Source organism: Equus przewalskii, unplaced genomic scaffold (assembly GCF_037783145.1).
Source record: "Equus przewalskii isolate Varuska unplaced genomic scaffold, EquPr2 contig_452, whole genome shotgun sequence".
Lineage (NCBI taxonomy): Eukaryota > Metazoa > Chordata > Mammalia > Perissodactyla > Equidae > Equus > Equus przewalskii.
This window is the reverse complement of record NW_027227607.1, coordinates 174868-192594: the sequence shown is the minus strand read 5'-3', so window position 1 is coordinate 192594 and position 17727 is coordinate 174868. Positions and strand designations below refer to the sequence as shown.

Genomic DNA, 17727 nt, shown 5'->3' with positions numbered 1-17727 from the left:
GTGTGCTTCAAGGTAACGGTACATTATTTAGAGGCTATAAGTGTTTCCTATTTATTTTTTCAAACTATAGTATCTGGGAGTGAGTGTATGGTGCACTGGAGCATATTATATATTTATAAAAGTATAAGTTTATAAATATATATAACAAATACATATATAAAGAAGACGTTCTTTATTGGGTGGAAGTAAGGTGTGATTTTTGCATTCACATCAGGAAATTTCAAAAACAGTCAAATATATCTAAAATACCAAATGATACCCCAACCAAACACGGGCCCCAAGATTCATTGCATGTGGAAAAATAAGTTAATAATAAAAGGGAGACGTACATTTAAAATTTATAGTGAGTTATGAAGATTAATAAGAACCATGTAAAAGCCACAAAGGGCTATATTTTAATAGTTCTGTCAGAAAGTATAAGATTCATAAGCTTATTTGAGACACATCATGACTCTATGAAGCGGTCATTACAAATTGTGGAACAAAGTGTTGACATGACTTATTAAGAAACCACATCTAAAATGCCCATGATGAAGAATATTTATTTTTATTAAAATATTTCATAGCACCACATTTCACAGCATTAATTAATACTTTTATTTTTTTGCAGAGAAACCATTTCACAATCACCCCTACACCTCATTCTTGAATTATGCAGCTGTGTAATAATGTGACCGAGTTCATTATGCTTGGTTTGGCACAGGATCCTGTTAGGAAGAAACTAGTGTTTGTCACTTTCTTGCTTTTCTATTTGGGGACACTTCTGGGTAACTTTCTGATTATTACTACCATCAAGACCAGCCGGGCACTTGGAACTCCAATGTACTTCTTCCTTTTCCACTTATCCTTATCTGATACCTGCTATTCTACTTCCGTAGCCCCTAGAATGATTGTGGATGCCCTTTTGAAGAAGACCACTATCTCTTTCAGTGAGTGCATAATCCAAGTCTTTTCATTTCATTTCTTTGGCTGCCTGGAGATCTTCATCCTAATCCTCATGGCCCTTGACCGCTATGTGGCTATCTGTAAGCCCCTGCACTACATGACCATCATGAGCCGACAGGTTTGTGGTGCACTGGTGTTTGTGGCCTGGGTGGGATCCTGTGTGCATTCTTTAGCTCAGGTTTTTCTGGCCTTGAGTTTACCTTTCTGTGGTCCCAATGTGATTGATCACTATTTCTGTGACTTGCAGCCTTTGTTGAAACTTGCCTGTACAGACACCTACATGGTCAATCTACTCTTGGTGTCCAACAGTGGGGCCATCTGTACAGTGAGTTTTGTCGTGCTGATGTTCTCCTATGTTATCATCTTGCATTCTCTGAGAAACCACAGTGCTGAAGGGAGGAGAAAAGCCCTCTCCACCTGCGTTTCCCACATCATCGTGGTCATCTTGTTCTTTGGTCCTTGCATATTTATATACACACGCCCTGCAACCACTTTTTCCATAGATAAAATGATAGCTGTGTTTTATACACTTGGAACTCCTTTGCTCAACCCTCTGATTTATACACTGAGGAATACAGAAGTAAAAAATGCCATGAGGATGTTATGGAGCAAGAAGTTAATCTCAGATGACAAAAGATGAATGCATGTTTCAAATTTTTCTTCATTGTTTGTATTCATCTCACAGTCCATAGAGTGTATTATCTTCTTATTGTGGAGTTAATATAATCCTAACCTGTGGCATAAGAATTAGTTCCTTCTGGAAAATAGGGAATGTGAACTCATACACTGGTTAGTGTTCAGTCAATCTTATGTAGAAGAAGATACAGTACTAGGTACAAACAGCCATGTAAGACATGCTGCGTTGGATGTTCCACACGGTGTTCCTGCCCCTCTTGCCTGCTTAGTATCACTTCTGGTTTTGATCTAATGTTTTCCCTTCCCTTCTTTGTGTTGACTTCTGGTATCTCTATTTATAGTTACACATCTATATGTTTATGTTCACCACCTGGCAGGTTTTCTGTCTCGATGGTGCTTTTATTAGATACTGGTCTCATAATATCTGTTCATGAAACTTCAGTTTGGTTGTTTTCCCTGACTCAGGAGAAAGCACCAGATTCATATAACTGTATAATTTTCATTTTTAAGGGACAAGATATATAATCTAGGTAATCTCCCTTCTATATCTTGGGGTTATACTTCAAATTCTTATCATATGTCTACCTTGATCCTTCTAGAGCAGTGACAGAACACAGGGAGAACATTCACCCTTCTGAAGTAGTCATTTTATCTTAGGAAGGTTCTCACTGTTAAGGTGGTACTCATATTATTCTTTTTGTATACATTACTTTTTGCTCCTAAAATGATCCCTTTTAACTTCGGGGAAGTATTAAGTTTTCCTTTGAATCATACCAACTATAATAATTTGTTTATAATATTGGATTATTTTGATTGTATCACAGATTGCCAAAATTAAGTTAGATATATTTATGTGGGTTAAAAGTTAAGAGTACATGCAGTTGATGATAGAGAGTTTGAAAATAATAACTGATTAAACAAAGACTGTTATAATCCAGAGGAGAATTTTTAGGCTTTAAAATAGAAATAACTACATCACAGATATGAATTATTTTAGTGAGTTTTAATATAACCCAGAAAATAGAGTAATTTAAGAAAGACTGAGATATTTGAATGCAAATTGTATTTATGCAATGGAGATAAATATCACCTTTCATCACCATCCATCAACACCATGGTCTATAATTACGTGTTCACTAGGAATCTTTCTGGTTTCAGTTTGTTATTTTGCTTGTATTTTTAACCATAAAGCAATTCAATATGATAATTTTTGTTTATTTGGAACTTCTATTTCTAAATTACTAAATTATATTAAAATTACTAAATTTGTATTAATTTCATTGTACCAACAACTTTAAAATTGCTTTAGCTTGAGAAAAAGCTCATTTGATTCTCCATGTAAGAGTGGAAACCTGCAAATTCCGCCATGAACTCTAGTGACATATGTACATTGCTTCTTTTCAGATTCTGTGATTTTCATGGCTAATCCCTCTCAAGAAGTTTATCACTGATCACAACTGCTACACTTTGTTTCTGTTCTTGTAAGGTTTGCACCTTAGCAGATTCCAGTTGGCAGAGTTTTAATTGAAGTTGTCTTCTATTTTAAGATAAGGGGAATATGAAAAGAGGTGTACATTAGATATAACTTAGGTACCGCCCCAGTTACACTCTATGTAATATGTCTTCCAGGCATTGTTTTAACATAGAGCTTCCATGTCACTTGTCACCACATATCCTGCAGAGATTATGCTTTAATTTTAGTCTAGGGTTTTATAATAAAGGTAATAGAACTGCAAAGATGACTGAATGTGCAACCTCACCAGGATGTTTTTGTTGAAGTGTGTGTATATGTATACACAGTGGAATATTACTGTGCGATATACAGATGAAATAATGCCATTTAATTTACACAAGATGGATGGAACTTGAGGGTATTATGCTAAGCAAAATAAGTCAGAGAAAGATAAATACTGTATGATTTCATTCACATGTGTAAGATAAACAAATATACACACAGATAAGGAGAACAGACTGGTAGTTACTAGAAGAGAAGTGAGTTAGGGGAGGCAAAAGAGAGTAAAAGGGCACGTATGTATGGTGACTGTTGGAAACTAGCCTTTTTATGGTGAACATAATGCAGTCTATAGAGAAGTCAAAAATTGATGATGTATACCTGAAATTTTCATAATGTTAAAAGCTGACGTAACCTCACTAAGACAATTTTAGGAAACGAAACAGAACAAAATAGGTCTTTACAGAGGTAATCAAGTTAAAATGATGTCTTTATGGGGAGCCCATGTTATCCAACATGGTTGGTGTCCTTGTAAAAATGGAAAATTGGACACATACAGACACAGGGAGAATGCCAGATGAAGATGAGGGCAGAGATTGGTGTGATACATCTACATACCAAAGAATGTCAAAAATTGTCAGTAAATTACCAAAAGCTAGGAACAGATTATCCTCATAGCTCTCAGAAGTAATTAACCTTTCCAACTCCTTGATCTCAAAATTTCAGCCTCCAGAACTGTAAGACAATACATTTCTGCTGTTTAAGCCACCCAGTTTGCTGTACTTTGTTATAGCAGTGCTAGGAAGCTAGTACTGATATTCTGATTAAAACAACTAGATCTGACTCTTTAAGGCATATACAGAATGGTAGCTGTATTGGTTTTCTATTGCTGCTGTAAAAAATTAGCATCAACCTGGTGGCTTAACACAACACAGATTTATTATCTTATAGATCTGTAGGTCAGAAGCCCAGCATGGTTCCCACAGGGCTAAAATCCAGATGTCAGCAGGGTTTTGTTCCTTTCTGGGACAAAAGGGGAGACACCACTTCCTTGGTTTGCCTTCTTCTAGAGGCTGCACACATTCCTTGGCTTTCGGCCTCTCAACTCCATCTTCAGTGTAATAAATGTTGCATCTATTTGACTATTCTTTCATTGTCACATCTCCCTCTGACTCTCTTTTCTGCCCTCCTCTTCTGCTTTTAAGAACTCTTATGGTTCACTGGGCCCACCTGGATATTCCAGGATAATCTCCCTGTTTCAAGGTCAGTTTATTAAGAACAATAATTCAATCTGTAATCTTAATGCCATTTGCCATGTAAACATATTTTCATAGGTTCATATTTTCATAGGTTCCAAGGATTAGAATGTAGACATCTTTAGGGACTATTATTTGGCCTACCACAATAAAACTCAGTAAATCTAAGGCCAGAGAACCCAGAAGCTTACTGTTTTATGGGAGGGTCCAGAAGACACTCGCTTCACCAACACAATAAGCTTGTACTGGTAAGGGAAGTACAAATGTACTTGAGAAGCTTCATGGTTTTAATAGATGAAGATGCTTCCCTAGAACTTTGCTGTTTGGTATTTTTGGAAATGGTGGGATTCTAGAACAGCATTAAGTAGCAGTTAATAACTTCGATATTACAGTTAATAACTATAAAGTGGATGCAATTATCATAATGATGGCAAAACACGAGAGCAATAAGGTGCCTTTTCTTGTAGGGCTCTGTGACAATGACAAATACATCATGGTGTTGTCAGGGGCTATTCCTTAGTCCTAGTGCCCAAGAATCCTCTTACTACCTCCCATATCAAGTGCTCTTCTTTATCTCATCCATTATGTTCATGTTAGATCTTCATCTTCCATTAAGCCCTCCATCTCCCTTTCCCATTCCCTCAGTCCATTTAGACTCAAGGAAAAGAAAATTTGACTATAAACAGGCATAATCATATTCATACTTAGGCAGATATCGTTGAAGTCTTTTTGTTTTCTTTTTCTTTTGCATGAGCTGAAAGGGGAAAAAATAAGTTCAAGTTAACAATGATAGAAAAGAGAAGAAGAGAAATGGACATAAAACAAGTTTATTTTCTTATGTGACCTTCCCACATCAGTGTGGTATTCTAGAATTCTAATAGTCTCTGATCTACTCTTTTTATATCTTCATTTCTTTCATTTACTTGCCATTCTGACAATTTATTGTCAGATAATATTTTAACTTACTGATAAATATAAATTTTTTTGGTTAAATCGCTTGACTTACTGTTTTAATTGTTTTTATACCCTTGGAACCATCCAACTGTGTCTTTTATGTATATAAGAAGTGTATCTAAGATCTGTTCTTGACATGTTATCATATTTTTACCAGCACATCATGTTTGATATACTTGAATTATTTGTGCGTGTGTGTGTGTGTACCTAGACTACAAAGGAAAAACAAATCTGTCTTCTTCTAGAAGCCCTCAGCTGTTTTAAAGAAAAATTTAACAGAATTTCTATCACTTTTAATGCACTATTCTTTGCTATGTTTAGGTATATTGATAATAAATCTAGAAGCTAAATTAAAACTAAACTAAACTTAGGTAATAAACTAAACTTCTAGATAATAAATCTAGAAGCTAAGTAGGTATTTTGACTGTTCTAGGTTCCTATTGCTGCATAACAAATTACCACAAAATTAATAGCCTAAAACAACACCCATTTACTATCACCATGCTTCTTGTCTGGAGTTTGAGTGAGCTGGTTTCTGTCATTGATAAGGCAAAAACCAGGATCTACTGGGCTGGGATCTTATCTGGAAATTCTGAGAATTGATCCCAGGCTCATTCATGTTGTTGGCAGAATTCAGTCCTTTCTGATTGTAGGACTGAGTCCCCAATCTCCTGGCTGGCTGTCAGCTGGGAGTCACTCTCAGCTCCTAGAACTCCCTGCATGTGGCCCTTCTGTCTTCAAGGCCATCAATGGTGCATTTAATTCTTATTTAAATCTCTCTAATTTACTCTTATGTTACTAGCCAGGAAAAATTCTTTGTTTTTAAAGAGCTTATGGGAGTAGAGTCCGAACATATAACTCAAGGTCAACTAATTAATAACTGTAATTATATTTTTATATCCTTTTTGACATATAATTTAATATAGGTGTGATACATTATCATATTTACACTCCTAAGGAATAGAGGAGGAAATCTTTAGGGGCATTTTGGAATTATATCTACCACAGTGATAACAGAGTTTTGAAAAATCATAGCTTAACTGGACAGCCACATGCAAAAGAATGAAAGTAGACCATTCCCTTATACCATGCACAAAAACCAACTCAAAATGGATTAAAGACTTGAATGTAAGACCTGAAACCATGAAACTTCTAGAAGAAAACATAAGCAGTAGGTTATTTGACATTGGTCTGACCAGCATATTTTCAATTCAAATGCCTCACCAGGCAAGGGAAACAAAAGAAAAAATGAACAAATGAGACTACATCAAACTAAAAAGCTTCTGCACAGCAAAGGAAACCATAAACAAAATGAAAAGACAACCTAAAAATTGGGAGAAGATATTTGCAAACCATATATCAGATAAGGGGTTAATATCCAAAATATACAAAGGACTAATACAGCTGAAAAACAAAAAAACCCCAACAATCCAATTAGAAAATAGGCAAAAAGAACAGAGATTTCTCCAAAGAAGAAATACAGATGGCCAACAGGCATATGAAAAGATGTTCAACATCATTAGTTATCAGGGAATGCAAATCAAAGCTACAATGAGTGGTATCACCTCACTACGGTCAGAATGGCTATAATTAACAAGACAGGAAACAACAAATGTAGGAGAGGGTGTGGAGAGAAGGGAACCCTTGTTCACTGCTGGTGGCAGTACAAACTGGTGCAGCTGCAATGGAAAGCAGTATGGAGTATCCTCCGAAAATTAAGGATAGATCTACCATATATTCCAGCTATCCCACTGCTGGGTATTTATCCAAAGAACTTGAAAAAACAAAGGCATAAAGATACTTGCACCCCTATGTTCATTGCAGCATTATATACAATACCCAAGACATGGAAGCAACTTAGATGCCCATCAAGGGATGAATGGATAAAGAAGATGTGGTATCTATACACAATGGATTACTTCAGCCATAAGAAATGATGAAATCCGGCCATTTGTGACAAGGATAGATCTTGAGGGTATCATGCTGAGTGAAATAAGTCAGAGGGAGAAAGTCAAATTCCATATGGTCTCACTCATAGGTAGGAGATAAAAACAATGACAGACAAACATGTAGCACTGAAGATTGGATTGGCAGTTACCTTAGGGGAAGTAGGGAGGGGGAAGGGCATAAGGGGTGATTAGATTCACATGTGAGGGGATGGACTACAATTAGTTTTCAGGTGGTGAACATAATGTAATCTAAACAGAATTCAAAATATATTATGAGGCACATCTGAAAATAAACAAATAAAAAATAAATTAAAAATAAAGAAACACCATAGCTTTATCACAAGAATCAGAGAATGTATAACTCAGTATTTCTAAAATGAGGATAGTTCTACTCTATCTATTAAATATGCTGCCTTTGCATCCTCTACCAAAATATTATCAATGATTAAATAATGATTAAATATGACTTTCCCTTAGGCGAGGGGGATTTTGTAGGAAATATAAGTGACATTTTATAGCAGTTTAAACAATCAGTGAATCCAACTAAATATATGATGGTCTTCAAATATCTTCCACAATCAATAACGAATTGTCTACACACGTAAACATGTAAATCCCATGGATGAGGGCCTAAAGTGGGAACTGAAATTTTAGTTCCACATAGTTTTGCATCGTGAGCTATTGTCTTATTTTTCCCTTACATGTCATTTACTTCAGTCTGAAGATTGTGATCTGAATGCTTTGTCTTTTAAATATTTCAGAGTTCCCTTCACTAACTTTCCTGGAAATTGCATCAGAAAGCTTCTGAAAATAAGATTAATCTGCTACTACTACTAACAACAATATTAACTATAATAATAATGGATAATGCCTATTACTTATGTGTGATAAAATACATATTCTTATTGCATTTATAAATGAAGATTCTAGGGAGGTAAGTGTCTTACCCAAAGGCACATAGCTGGTTATAGGCACATCAGGAATTCAAACTCAGACACTGGCTTCAACAACTGAGGTGATAAACATTAAATCACCCCTGACAAGCTCTCTATGCTGCGTCTTTCAACCATACTCTTGCTACCATTCACATGACATATACACACAAACACACTCATACATTTTAACATAAGCATTCCTCCTTGCAATGTTTCTGAAATCAAAAGCACAACAATTAAATAATTTAGGCAGTCAACAACAATTATAAGAGTAGTTCAATAAAAATTTTTAAAAATAAATCTTTTAAAGTATATGTTGCTTTACCATCATCAAATATAATCAAAATTATGAAAATTTTCTTAGTAATTTGTTTTGTTGTTGCTATTGAAATTCTACTATGAATGGACTGTATAATTTGGAGAAAAATGTATAACATGAATCCTGTGTAATTTAAAATTTAAACATGATTTTGAAATATTCAGCACAGTATTTTACTATCTTATTTTAAATTGAAAATTCAGAAATATTTATTGAGTGTTGTACTATGTGTAAAGTGTAGCAGTGCTGTTCAAAGTCATTGTAGTGTTAGTAAGCATCTTAGCCAAGGTCAAATTCTAATATACTAGTCACTTGCTTCCTAGACTTGTCAATTTACCTCTTGTGCCTCTGTAGAAATATTAATAGTACCATATCATTTGATCACTATGTGCATTAAAATGAAAAATCCTTTTAAAGTCCTTACCATGATTACTATCACATTGTAAGGACTGTTTTCAATTATTGCTGTTTCTCTGGCCATGATTAAAAATTAAATTATTAGAGGGGCCAGCCCAGTGGTGTAGCGGTTAAGTTCGCGTTGTCTGCTTAAGTGGTCCAGGGTTGGCAGGTTCTGATCCTAGGTGCTGGACCTATGCACCACTTATCCAGCCATGCTGTGGGAGGCATCCCACATGTAAAGTAGACGAATGCAGGCCAGATGTTAGCTCAGGGACAATCTTCCTCAGCAAAAAATGAGGATTGGTGGTGAATGTTAGCTCAGGGCTAATCTTCCTCAAAAAATAATAATAATAATTAGATAGAAGATGAGAAAGAGCAGAGCCTGATTTCATTGAGGTAATAGTCTATGGAGAAGATCAGAGAAGAATACCAATATGTAAAAATACAAACACAAAAATGGCCAAAAAATATTCAGACTGTCTATGAAAGGGGAATCAAATGGTCTGGCAAAGATAGGTATTAGGAGTGTAATGGAATGACCTGGGGTGTGAAATTATGTTGGAGGAAAGACAATATAATGAGGATAAACTTTGTGGAAATGGAAACATTTAAGTTTCCCCTTTATAAGTTAAGAGAAATCTGGATACCTTCAATATTAGTAATTAATTAGCTTCGGTAATAGAAGCAGATGAAGACTCTTAATAAATATAATGAATGCAACAGGGTTTATTTTCTATATAGAAAGTAATAAGGCTACTTTTAAAATTTGTCATTGACCATAAAACCTACTTTTGATATTTAACAACATATATTTGAAGCGATCTAAAATAATATATTTAAAAAGGCACAATTGAAAAGCCAAAGCAATAGCAAATTAAAATCAGCAGAGTTTAGTTTTACTTGCTTTGTCCAAGAATTACCATAGGGACTGACATTGGGATCGCAGCACCAAGGTACCTGCAGCGCCTTGAAATACTCCTGAGTTTCAGTGCAGCTTCTCTAAGAGTCACCGACTCCTGAGTGTGAAGGGACTTTGTCTTTGCTGCTCACTATTGCATCAGAGGGAAAAGAGACAAGAGAGAAAGGCCAAATGAGTTTGACATTTTCCCTGCAGTTTTGTGATATAATTCTCATTCTCATTTTGAGTATGCATAAAGCTAGTTTTTAAGATGTACTTATTTTAAGTATATTTTAAAAGCTAGATACGAAGAATGAGACTTTTTTCATTGTGTTTTTTCCCCTAAAAGATTTCCGTATTATTTTTGTTTGCAATAGATTTGTTTTTCATTTGTTCTCATGAGTTCAAGAAGACAAAGATATCCTTTCAAATACTGATTGGAATTGGCTGATACTAAATATGTGAGTTGGTTTTTTGTTTCCTTTTTCTTTCTTTCTTTTTTTTTATTTTGCATGCCTGAGTCTATGTGAAGTCATCTCTGAATAGCTATAGAATCATCTATCCTTGTTTGCTTATTATTTAAGGGAATTATTTTTTCCATGAATATGTATTATAAAAATATATCTGCTTTGTAACTATTTCTTTTATAACCTTGAATGTTTTATAATTCATGTCACAAATTGGCATTATAAGTGTTTACAAAACAACTTCAGGAGGTTTGTTCTAATAGAAAACCGACAATGGGAATGCTCTCTTGAAATCCTGTTCCTAACATGGGACTGTTTGATGCTGAGACAGAAGGTTAAGGGAATATTTTGTACTCTACTTAGGATAGAAAAACATTGATAAAAAACCATGAAAGTCTGAAAAAGATAAAATAATTGAGTAAGACAAGTAGTAAGCAGAATGAAGACAGTCAGAAAATTATGGAATTGATAACATCATTTTGATTAATTACTTGATAAATCATTTGATTTAGAAAATTAGTTCTTTGCACCTGGAAGAATTCATGAAAACTATAATTCCTCATTGTCTTAAGAAGAAATAAGTACCCATAGAATTGAGGGACTTTTTCACAAATCACATAATTAGGGAGTGTCCAATAAGGACCAAAACCTCTGCTTCTTGCCTCACTGTGTCATAGGTCTATAATACTTTGCAAAACTCCCTGATATTTGAACTGGATAGGGTAGTATAGAAGGAAATTTCAGTGATCACAATTGGAGAACTTCAAATTACATAATTAATGACTATTTCTTTAACAAAGGTAAATCAGACATGTATTATTAAAATTGAAAAAAAAACTGCAGAGAACTACAAAATAACCTAAGTAAAAGATTGGGGAAAATAATTATTTTCTTGAAAGATTTGATTCAATTATTCTTAGAGCGATGATCTTTTCTAGTGCACTATAGGCCTTCATAAATGAATTTTTGCCTTGATTTCAGTTCTCTCATCTGTGAAGTGGGAAATCCCATTACCTACCCCATGTCCTGGTAGTAGTCTGGGATTTTCAGCAGTGTTGTCAAAATATTTTATAACTTTGGAATTTGTTCAGTGATATGTTAAACTCGCTGGAGAAAATCTATTCTCTGAACTCCTCTTGTCTTAGAAATGGTGAAACATTCATAGAATATCAATCCTTTTTCAATTAATAATTAAGGAGTCAATATTTACCTAATTCTTACAATGTATTAGATGCACATATCTGTACCTAAATGTTTTATATGGATATTTTATTTTAATTCTCAGAAGAATCCTGTGTGGTAGGTACTATTATCATCACTGCTTTACACATTAAAAAAAAAAGGCTCAGTGTAAGTAACTTGATTAGATTAGGCAAGAGTTAACTAGTGGACCATATATTGGAGTCCACTTACTGAAACTCAAGCACTCTCACCCACCATTTATAGCTTGTCTCATTCAAAGATGCAGTTGACAATTTTATTCTATTTATTTATTTATTTATTTTGAGTAAGATTATCCCCAAGCTAACTTTTGCTGCCGATCCTCCCCTTTTTTACTGAGGAAGACTGGCCCTGAGCTAACATCTGTGCCCATCTTCCTCTACTTTATATGTGGGATGCCTACAACAGCATGGCTTAAAAAGTCTTTTGTGGGTCCGCACCTGAGCTCAGACATGGTGAACCCCAGGCTGTCGAAGGAGAATGTGCGAACTTTATTGCTGCATCACTACACCAGCCTCTGACAATTTTATTTTGAGAATTGGAGATTAGTCAGTCTCATTTCCTAAGAAACATTTTCTGTGAGACTACAGAAACCAAGATGACCATGAAAATCAGGGGTTGATATTTTTCCCTGTTTTAAGGCAGGATGAACATTGTGTCCTGACTATCCCATTTGGATGCTGTCCAGTCTAGATTTTCTTAGTGAACTTGTTGCAGCAGAGATGAGGATTTTAGACCGAAGTTTTAACGATGACAGCGTTTCTATTGTGTCCACACATATCAGAGGCTGTTATCCCTTCATGTAGCAGACCAAGATTATTCAAATTTCGTTGAAAATTTATTGTTTCTTTCTATTCAAACTATAATAAGAGCCAGTATTAGTTTAGCAAAATTAGGAACCACGAAAAACAGTAAATTATATATGTGAGTCTTTAATAATAACAGCTATTAGATTTAGCAGATGATCTTGGAATTTCTTTAAATCCTATCAGAATTATAAAAGTGTAACTATTTTTAATGATGATATAAAAGCCAAATCCAGAGATAGGTGTAAAGAAAGCGTGCAGATATTGGTATAAATATAGATGCAGATATAGATGTTTTCTATTTCCTTATGTCAAATATCTCTTCCTGGAGGAGTGGGGGGTAAGAAAGGATGTGTCTAATTATATTTATATCTTTTACGACAATTGACAGCATATAATGCTTGGATAATAGCATCTATGTCTACATTTATTAAAGAAATAGAGGCACCATTGTGGTAAGTTATATGAGTTTACTGAATTGCAATAAAGGATTATGATTCATATTTTGTTTTAATTCCATTCATTATTATATTCTTCTCAAATCATATTACAAAATAATGTTTTAAAATTAACTTTGTTTACAGAATACTGAAATAATTGCTTTGATAGGGAAATCATAATATTGGATAACACTAAAATCCCCTCTGACCATTACCATTTTTGTTTGTAACAAGTAAATCTTTCCTTCCAAACCTTTTCATATTAAGTTATAAGCACAGAGTTTCTCACGAAAACTACATGATATTCTGTGGGTGTGATTTTTTTTAACACACTAGTTATCATATTGTGATTATCTTTGTACTTTTTTTATGTTTTCCACTAAAAAATATGTTAGCGATTTGTATCATGATAGATGTGCAAGATTTATCCAACATTTAAATTTCTGCCTAGTTTTCCATAAGAAGAATGTACCACATACTATTTCCATTCTATTGGCAGGAATTTATATCATTTCCATTTTCCAAGTTTGAATGTCTGCTATGAATATGTTTTTATATGCTTTCTGGTGTAGTTTTACTGGGTAGCTTACCAAAATGTTATATGAACAGGCTTTTAACTTTTATTTTTATGAAGTTGACAATTGAGAATAGTATCTTGTTGTTTAATCTGCTTCTGATGAGGTTGAGCATTTTTATATGTTTTTTGCTAGCTAGTAATTTCCTTTCTTTGTTTTGCCTAGTCAAATGTTTTGCTCTTTTAGAAATTTCACTTACTTATTTTTATAATATTGATTTATAGGATTTATGTTTACTCCAATTAGTTTTTAAAATATTTTGTTCATATGAAATTGTGCCATACAGCAATTTTAAATATATTGTTTCTTATAATTTTTTTTGTGCTTTGCTTAAAAAATTTTCCCTAACTTATAAATCCATTCTAATTACCTCTCAAATATATTTTCTAGCTTTGTTTGATACATTTACATTTTTCAATAATTCAGTATATAATTTTTTTATGCCTTATGAAGCGTTTTGCTGTTTTATTTTTTACCCGCAGAGGGAGATTCAAAGTCCTAACCTCAGTTACTGAAAAGTTCACAATTTCACATCAATTTGAAATTTCAACTTAAGTATAGAATAAATTTCAATATACTTACTTGTTTATTTATTGGCTATCTTCAAGTTCAGCAATCTTTCACTAACAAATCTTTAATTGTCATAGTTTTATAATATACTTCAATTCTAAAAAGTATGTTTATACTTTTTGTTCTTTCTTTTATAAAGTTAACTACTATAGACATTGTTTCTGAAATTTGGAAGCAGATTTTGAAGTTTTATAAAAAATTTTGTCAGAACTTTTGTTTTAATTATTGAATACATGGATTAATTTGGGAAGAATTTACATCTCTTCTATATTGATCCCCTGTAACCATTAAATGTGGTATTTCTCTTTAATTGCTTCAGTATTTTATTATCTTTTAACACAACTCTTTATTCAAGGAGATAATTCATTTTTAAGGACAAGTAACCCACAGTTAAAAGAATCTTTAACTTTTTATTTTAAAGAAATCATACCACAACTCAGAACCATTGAAGTTGGAGTTTCACTTGTGTGACAGCCACACTTCCGGAGATTTTGCAAGAAATCACACCACGGGGTATTAACTTGGCATTCACAGATGGATTTCAAAGCAAAAGTCCATACTTTTCCTTAAAATCTTATTGGAAATCACTTTGTATGTCCAATGTGCATTTTTCTAAAGTAATGTAAAGGGAATTCAGAGTAAACAGCAATGTTCAATTGCTGTTATAACTCTCCACAGGCTGGCAATTCTTTGTCAATATGTAGGGTTCATCTTTGTATAAAACTCAGCCTTGAGTTTAGAAGTTTTGTGATAACGTTTTAGATCAGGTTGCAGAAAGGAAGTAAGAGATGTAGTGTACTTTCCACCAAAGTAATAGTCCCTTTTTAACTAAAATATTCCCGGACTTGGCCCCAGGTGAGTTTAATAAGCCTGACAAAGAAAGCAAGTGGTTGAAGGGCTGGTCTAGTGGTGTGGTGGTTGAGTTCACACTCCACTTGGGCAGCCTGGGATTCCCAGTTTCGGATCCCACGTGTGGACCTAGCACTGCTCATCAAGCCCTGCTGCAGTGGCATCCTGCATAAAATAGAGAAAGATTGGCAGAGATGTTAGATCAGGGCCAATCTTACTCACACACACAAAACAAGCAAGTTAAGAGGTTCAATTTAAAGAGATACAAGGTGGCAAATCAGATTAAATGAAGAAGACTCTCTGGATGCAATTTGCCCCTCCAAGGATGTTGTCATAAAAGGAAGTACAGAAAGTGTGACCAAAGGATAAAAATGATAAGGACTCCTGAGCTATACTGGGAGGTGAACTGAGAAATAGGGTTAATTTCAGGAAGCTGTAAATGTACTAGAAGCCCATGCAGTGGAGCAAAACTTGTCATCTGCTTGTTGTTCTTTCTCTCCCTCCCTTTTTTTTAATGTTCATGAAAATGTTCTAAAGGCACTTTCTGAAATTAAAATTATGAGCTCATTGAAGTCTAGTGACATCACTGAACTTTCAAGATTCAGCACAGATTAAATCACTGGGAAGTATTGAGAATTATAATGACATTTCACCCTTTGAAGCATAGATAACCTCAGTGCTGTTTTACACATACTGGAGATTCAAAAATCACTCCTAAAGTATAATGCTGAAATTACATCTCAAAATTGACCTGGAAAAGAGCATTTGATCTTTTATGTTTTCATCTTGTGGTTCATGGCAAGTGAGAGACTTTGGAACTCAGCATAATTGTAATTAACTGATGATGTGTGCTATTATTGTTACTGTATGTCTGCTCTACTGAACTTCACGTCACTTGTGGGTAGAGATTATATGTATTTTGTACACTGCTGTACCCTTAGCCAATTATGGTGATTGTATTATAATAAACCTTCAATACATATTTATTGAATAAATGAATGACTTTTAAAATAAATCAATAATTTCAAATAGTTGAGTGTTTCAGGTATATTAACTTCCCCCTCTACAGGATCAAACCCACAGAAGTAATGGGACATCAAAACATCACAGAATTTATCCTTCTAGGACTTTTCAGTGATGAGGATGTGAAAGTTGCCTGCTTTGTCGTGTTTTCTCTTTGTTATGTTGCAATTCTTTCAGGAAACCTGCTCATTCTCCTCACTATCAGGTGGAGCCGCCTCAGTGAGCAGCCTATGTACTTTTTCCTCAGCTACTTGTCCCTCATGGATGTCTGCTTCACCTCCACGGTGGCCCCCAAACTGATCACAGACTTACTGGCCCAGAGGAAGACCATCTCCTACAACGACTGCATGTCCCAGATGTTTTACGCCCACTTCTTTGGTGCCACTGAGATCTTCATCTTGGTGGCCATGGCCTATGACCGCTATGCAACCATTTGCAGACCCCTTCACTATATGGTCATCATGAGCAGACAAGTGTGCTATGTCCTTGTGATGGCCTCTATTATTGGAGCATTTATCCATTCAATCCTGCATGTATTGATTATTATTGAACTTCCGTTCTGTGGCCCCAATCAGATAGACCACTATTTCTGTGACGTATTCCCCTTGCTAAAGCTGGCATGCATGGACACCAGTTTGTTGGTCATTGCGATCATTACCACAACAGGGGTGATGTCCATTTTGACTTTTGTTGCTTTGCTAATTTCTTACATCATCATCCTGTCCACCCTGAGGACCCATTCCTCCGAGGGCCGCCACAAAGCCCTCTCAACCTGTGGCTCACACATCACTGTCGTGTTCATGTTCTTCTTGCCCCTCATCTTAACCTATGTCCCAACAGCTGATTCTGTCAGTAACGACAAGGTTTTGGCCCTATTTTACACCATGATCGCCCCCATGTTCAACCCTCTTATCTACACACTGAGAAACACAGACATGAAGAATGCCATGAGGAAAGTGTGGTGCCGAGAGAAACCATTTGAAGGGAAATGAAGCCTCTGGTGTTCAAGCCCTTAGGCAAATCCTGTTCTATATACAGAATCATTAATGTCACCAAATACAGCAGGTACAGAGGAGTGGTGTGTAGTCACCAAAAGTTGCAATGCCATTCTTGGATCAGCCATCTCAATAATGTCATGTAGCACGCCACCCCAAAACTTGTGGCTTATATGACAAACATTTAATTCTCACTTATGTGTCTTTGGGTAAGCTTGGGTTCAGCTGATCTAGGTTGAGCTTGAAGGGGGTTAAGTGCAGACGTCAAAGTAGATTCAAATATATTTCATGTAGTTCTTATCTTTTTCATGCATAAAATAGAAGATTTATCTTACCCTTTGCTGAAATTATAATTTTATGCTCTGTACATTAATGTTTCCCTGTACCATTAACTGTTATGGAAGTTCAGCATTGTATGTCTCTCTATACTATGTGGCAGACTTAATTTGTAGATTTTTCGTACTAAAGAATATACAATAAATACTGTTTTGAAGATTTGAATAAAATGATGATGTTGAATTATACCTCAAAACAAAACAAAACTGGTCACCATGCAAGAAGTGGACACATCAGAACACTGTCAAAATGAGGCATTCCTACTCAGTCACTATAAAAAGCAGTGTAATTCTAGAGGCTCTGACATGTGATAAATGTTTTAATATCATGAATATTTTAAATGAAAAAGAGATATGCTGCAAAACATAAAAGCTATCCTTACATATTCAATTCAGCAGAGCATGGAAACATGTTTAAATAAT

General features: G+C 34.8%; 2 protein-coding genes across 2 annotated transcripts; both read left to right on the top strand.

Moving 5' to 3' along the window:
• Nucleotides 1–652: 652 nt before the first annotated feature.
• On the top strand, nt 653–1884 carry LOC103567927 (olfactory receptor 4C16-like). The gene has a single exon (XM_008544675.2). The coding sequence runs from the start codon at nt 653–655 to the stop codon at nt 1583–1585; it is 933 nt and encodes a 310-aa protein (XP_008542897.2). The 3' UTR covers nt 1586–1884.
• Nucleotides 1885–16039: 14155 nt separating this feature from the next.
• On the top strand, nt 16040–16966 carry LOC103567928 (olfactory receptor 4P4-like). Its single transcript, XM_070606792.1, has one exon. It carries the CDS (start codon nt 16040–16042, stop codon nt 16964–16966), a length of 927 nt encoding a protein of 308 aa, XP_070462893.1.
• The last annotated feature ends 761 nt before the right edge of the window (nt 16967–17727 follow it).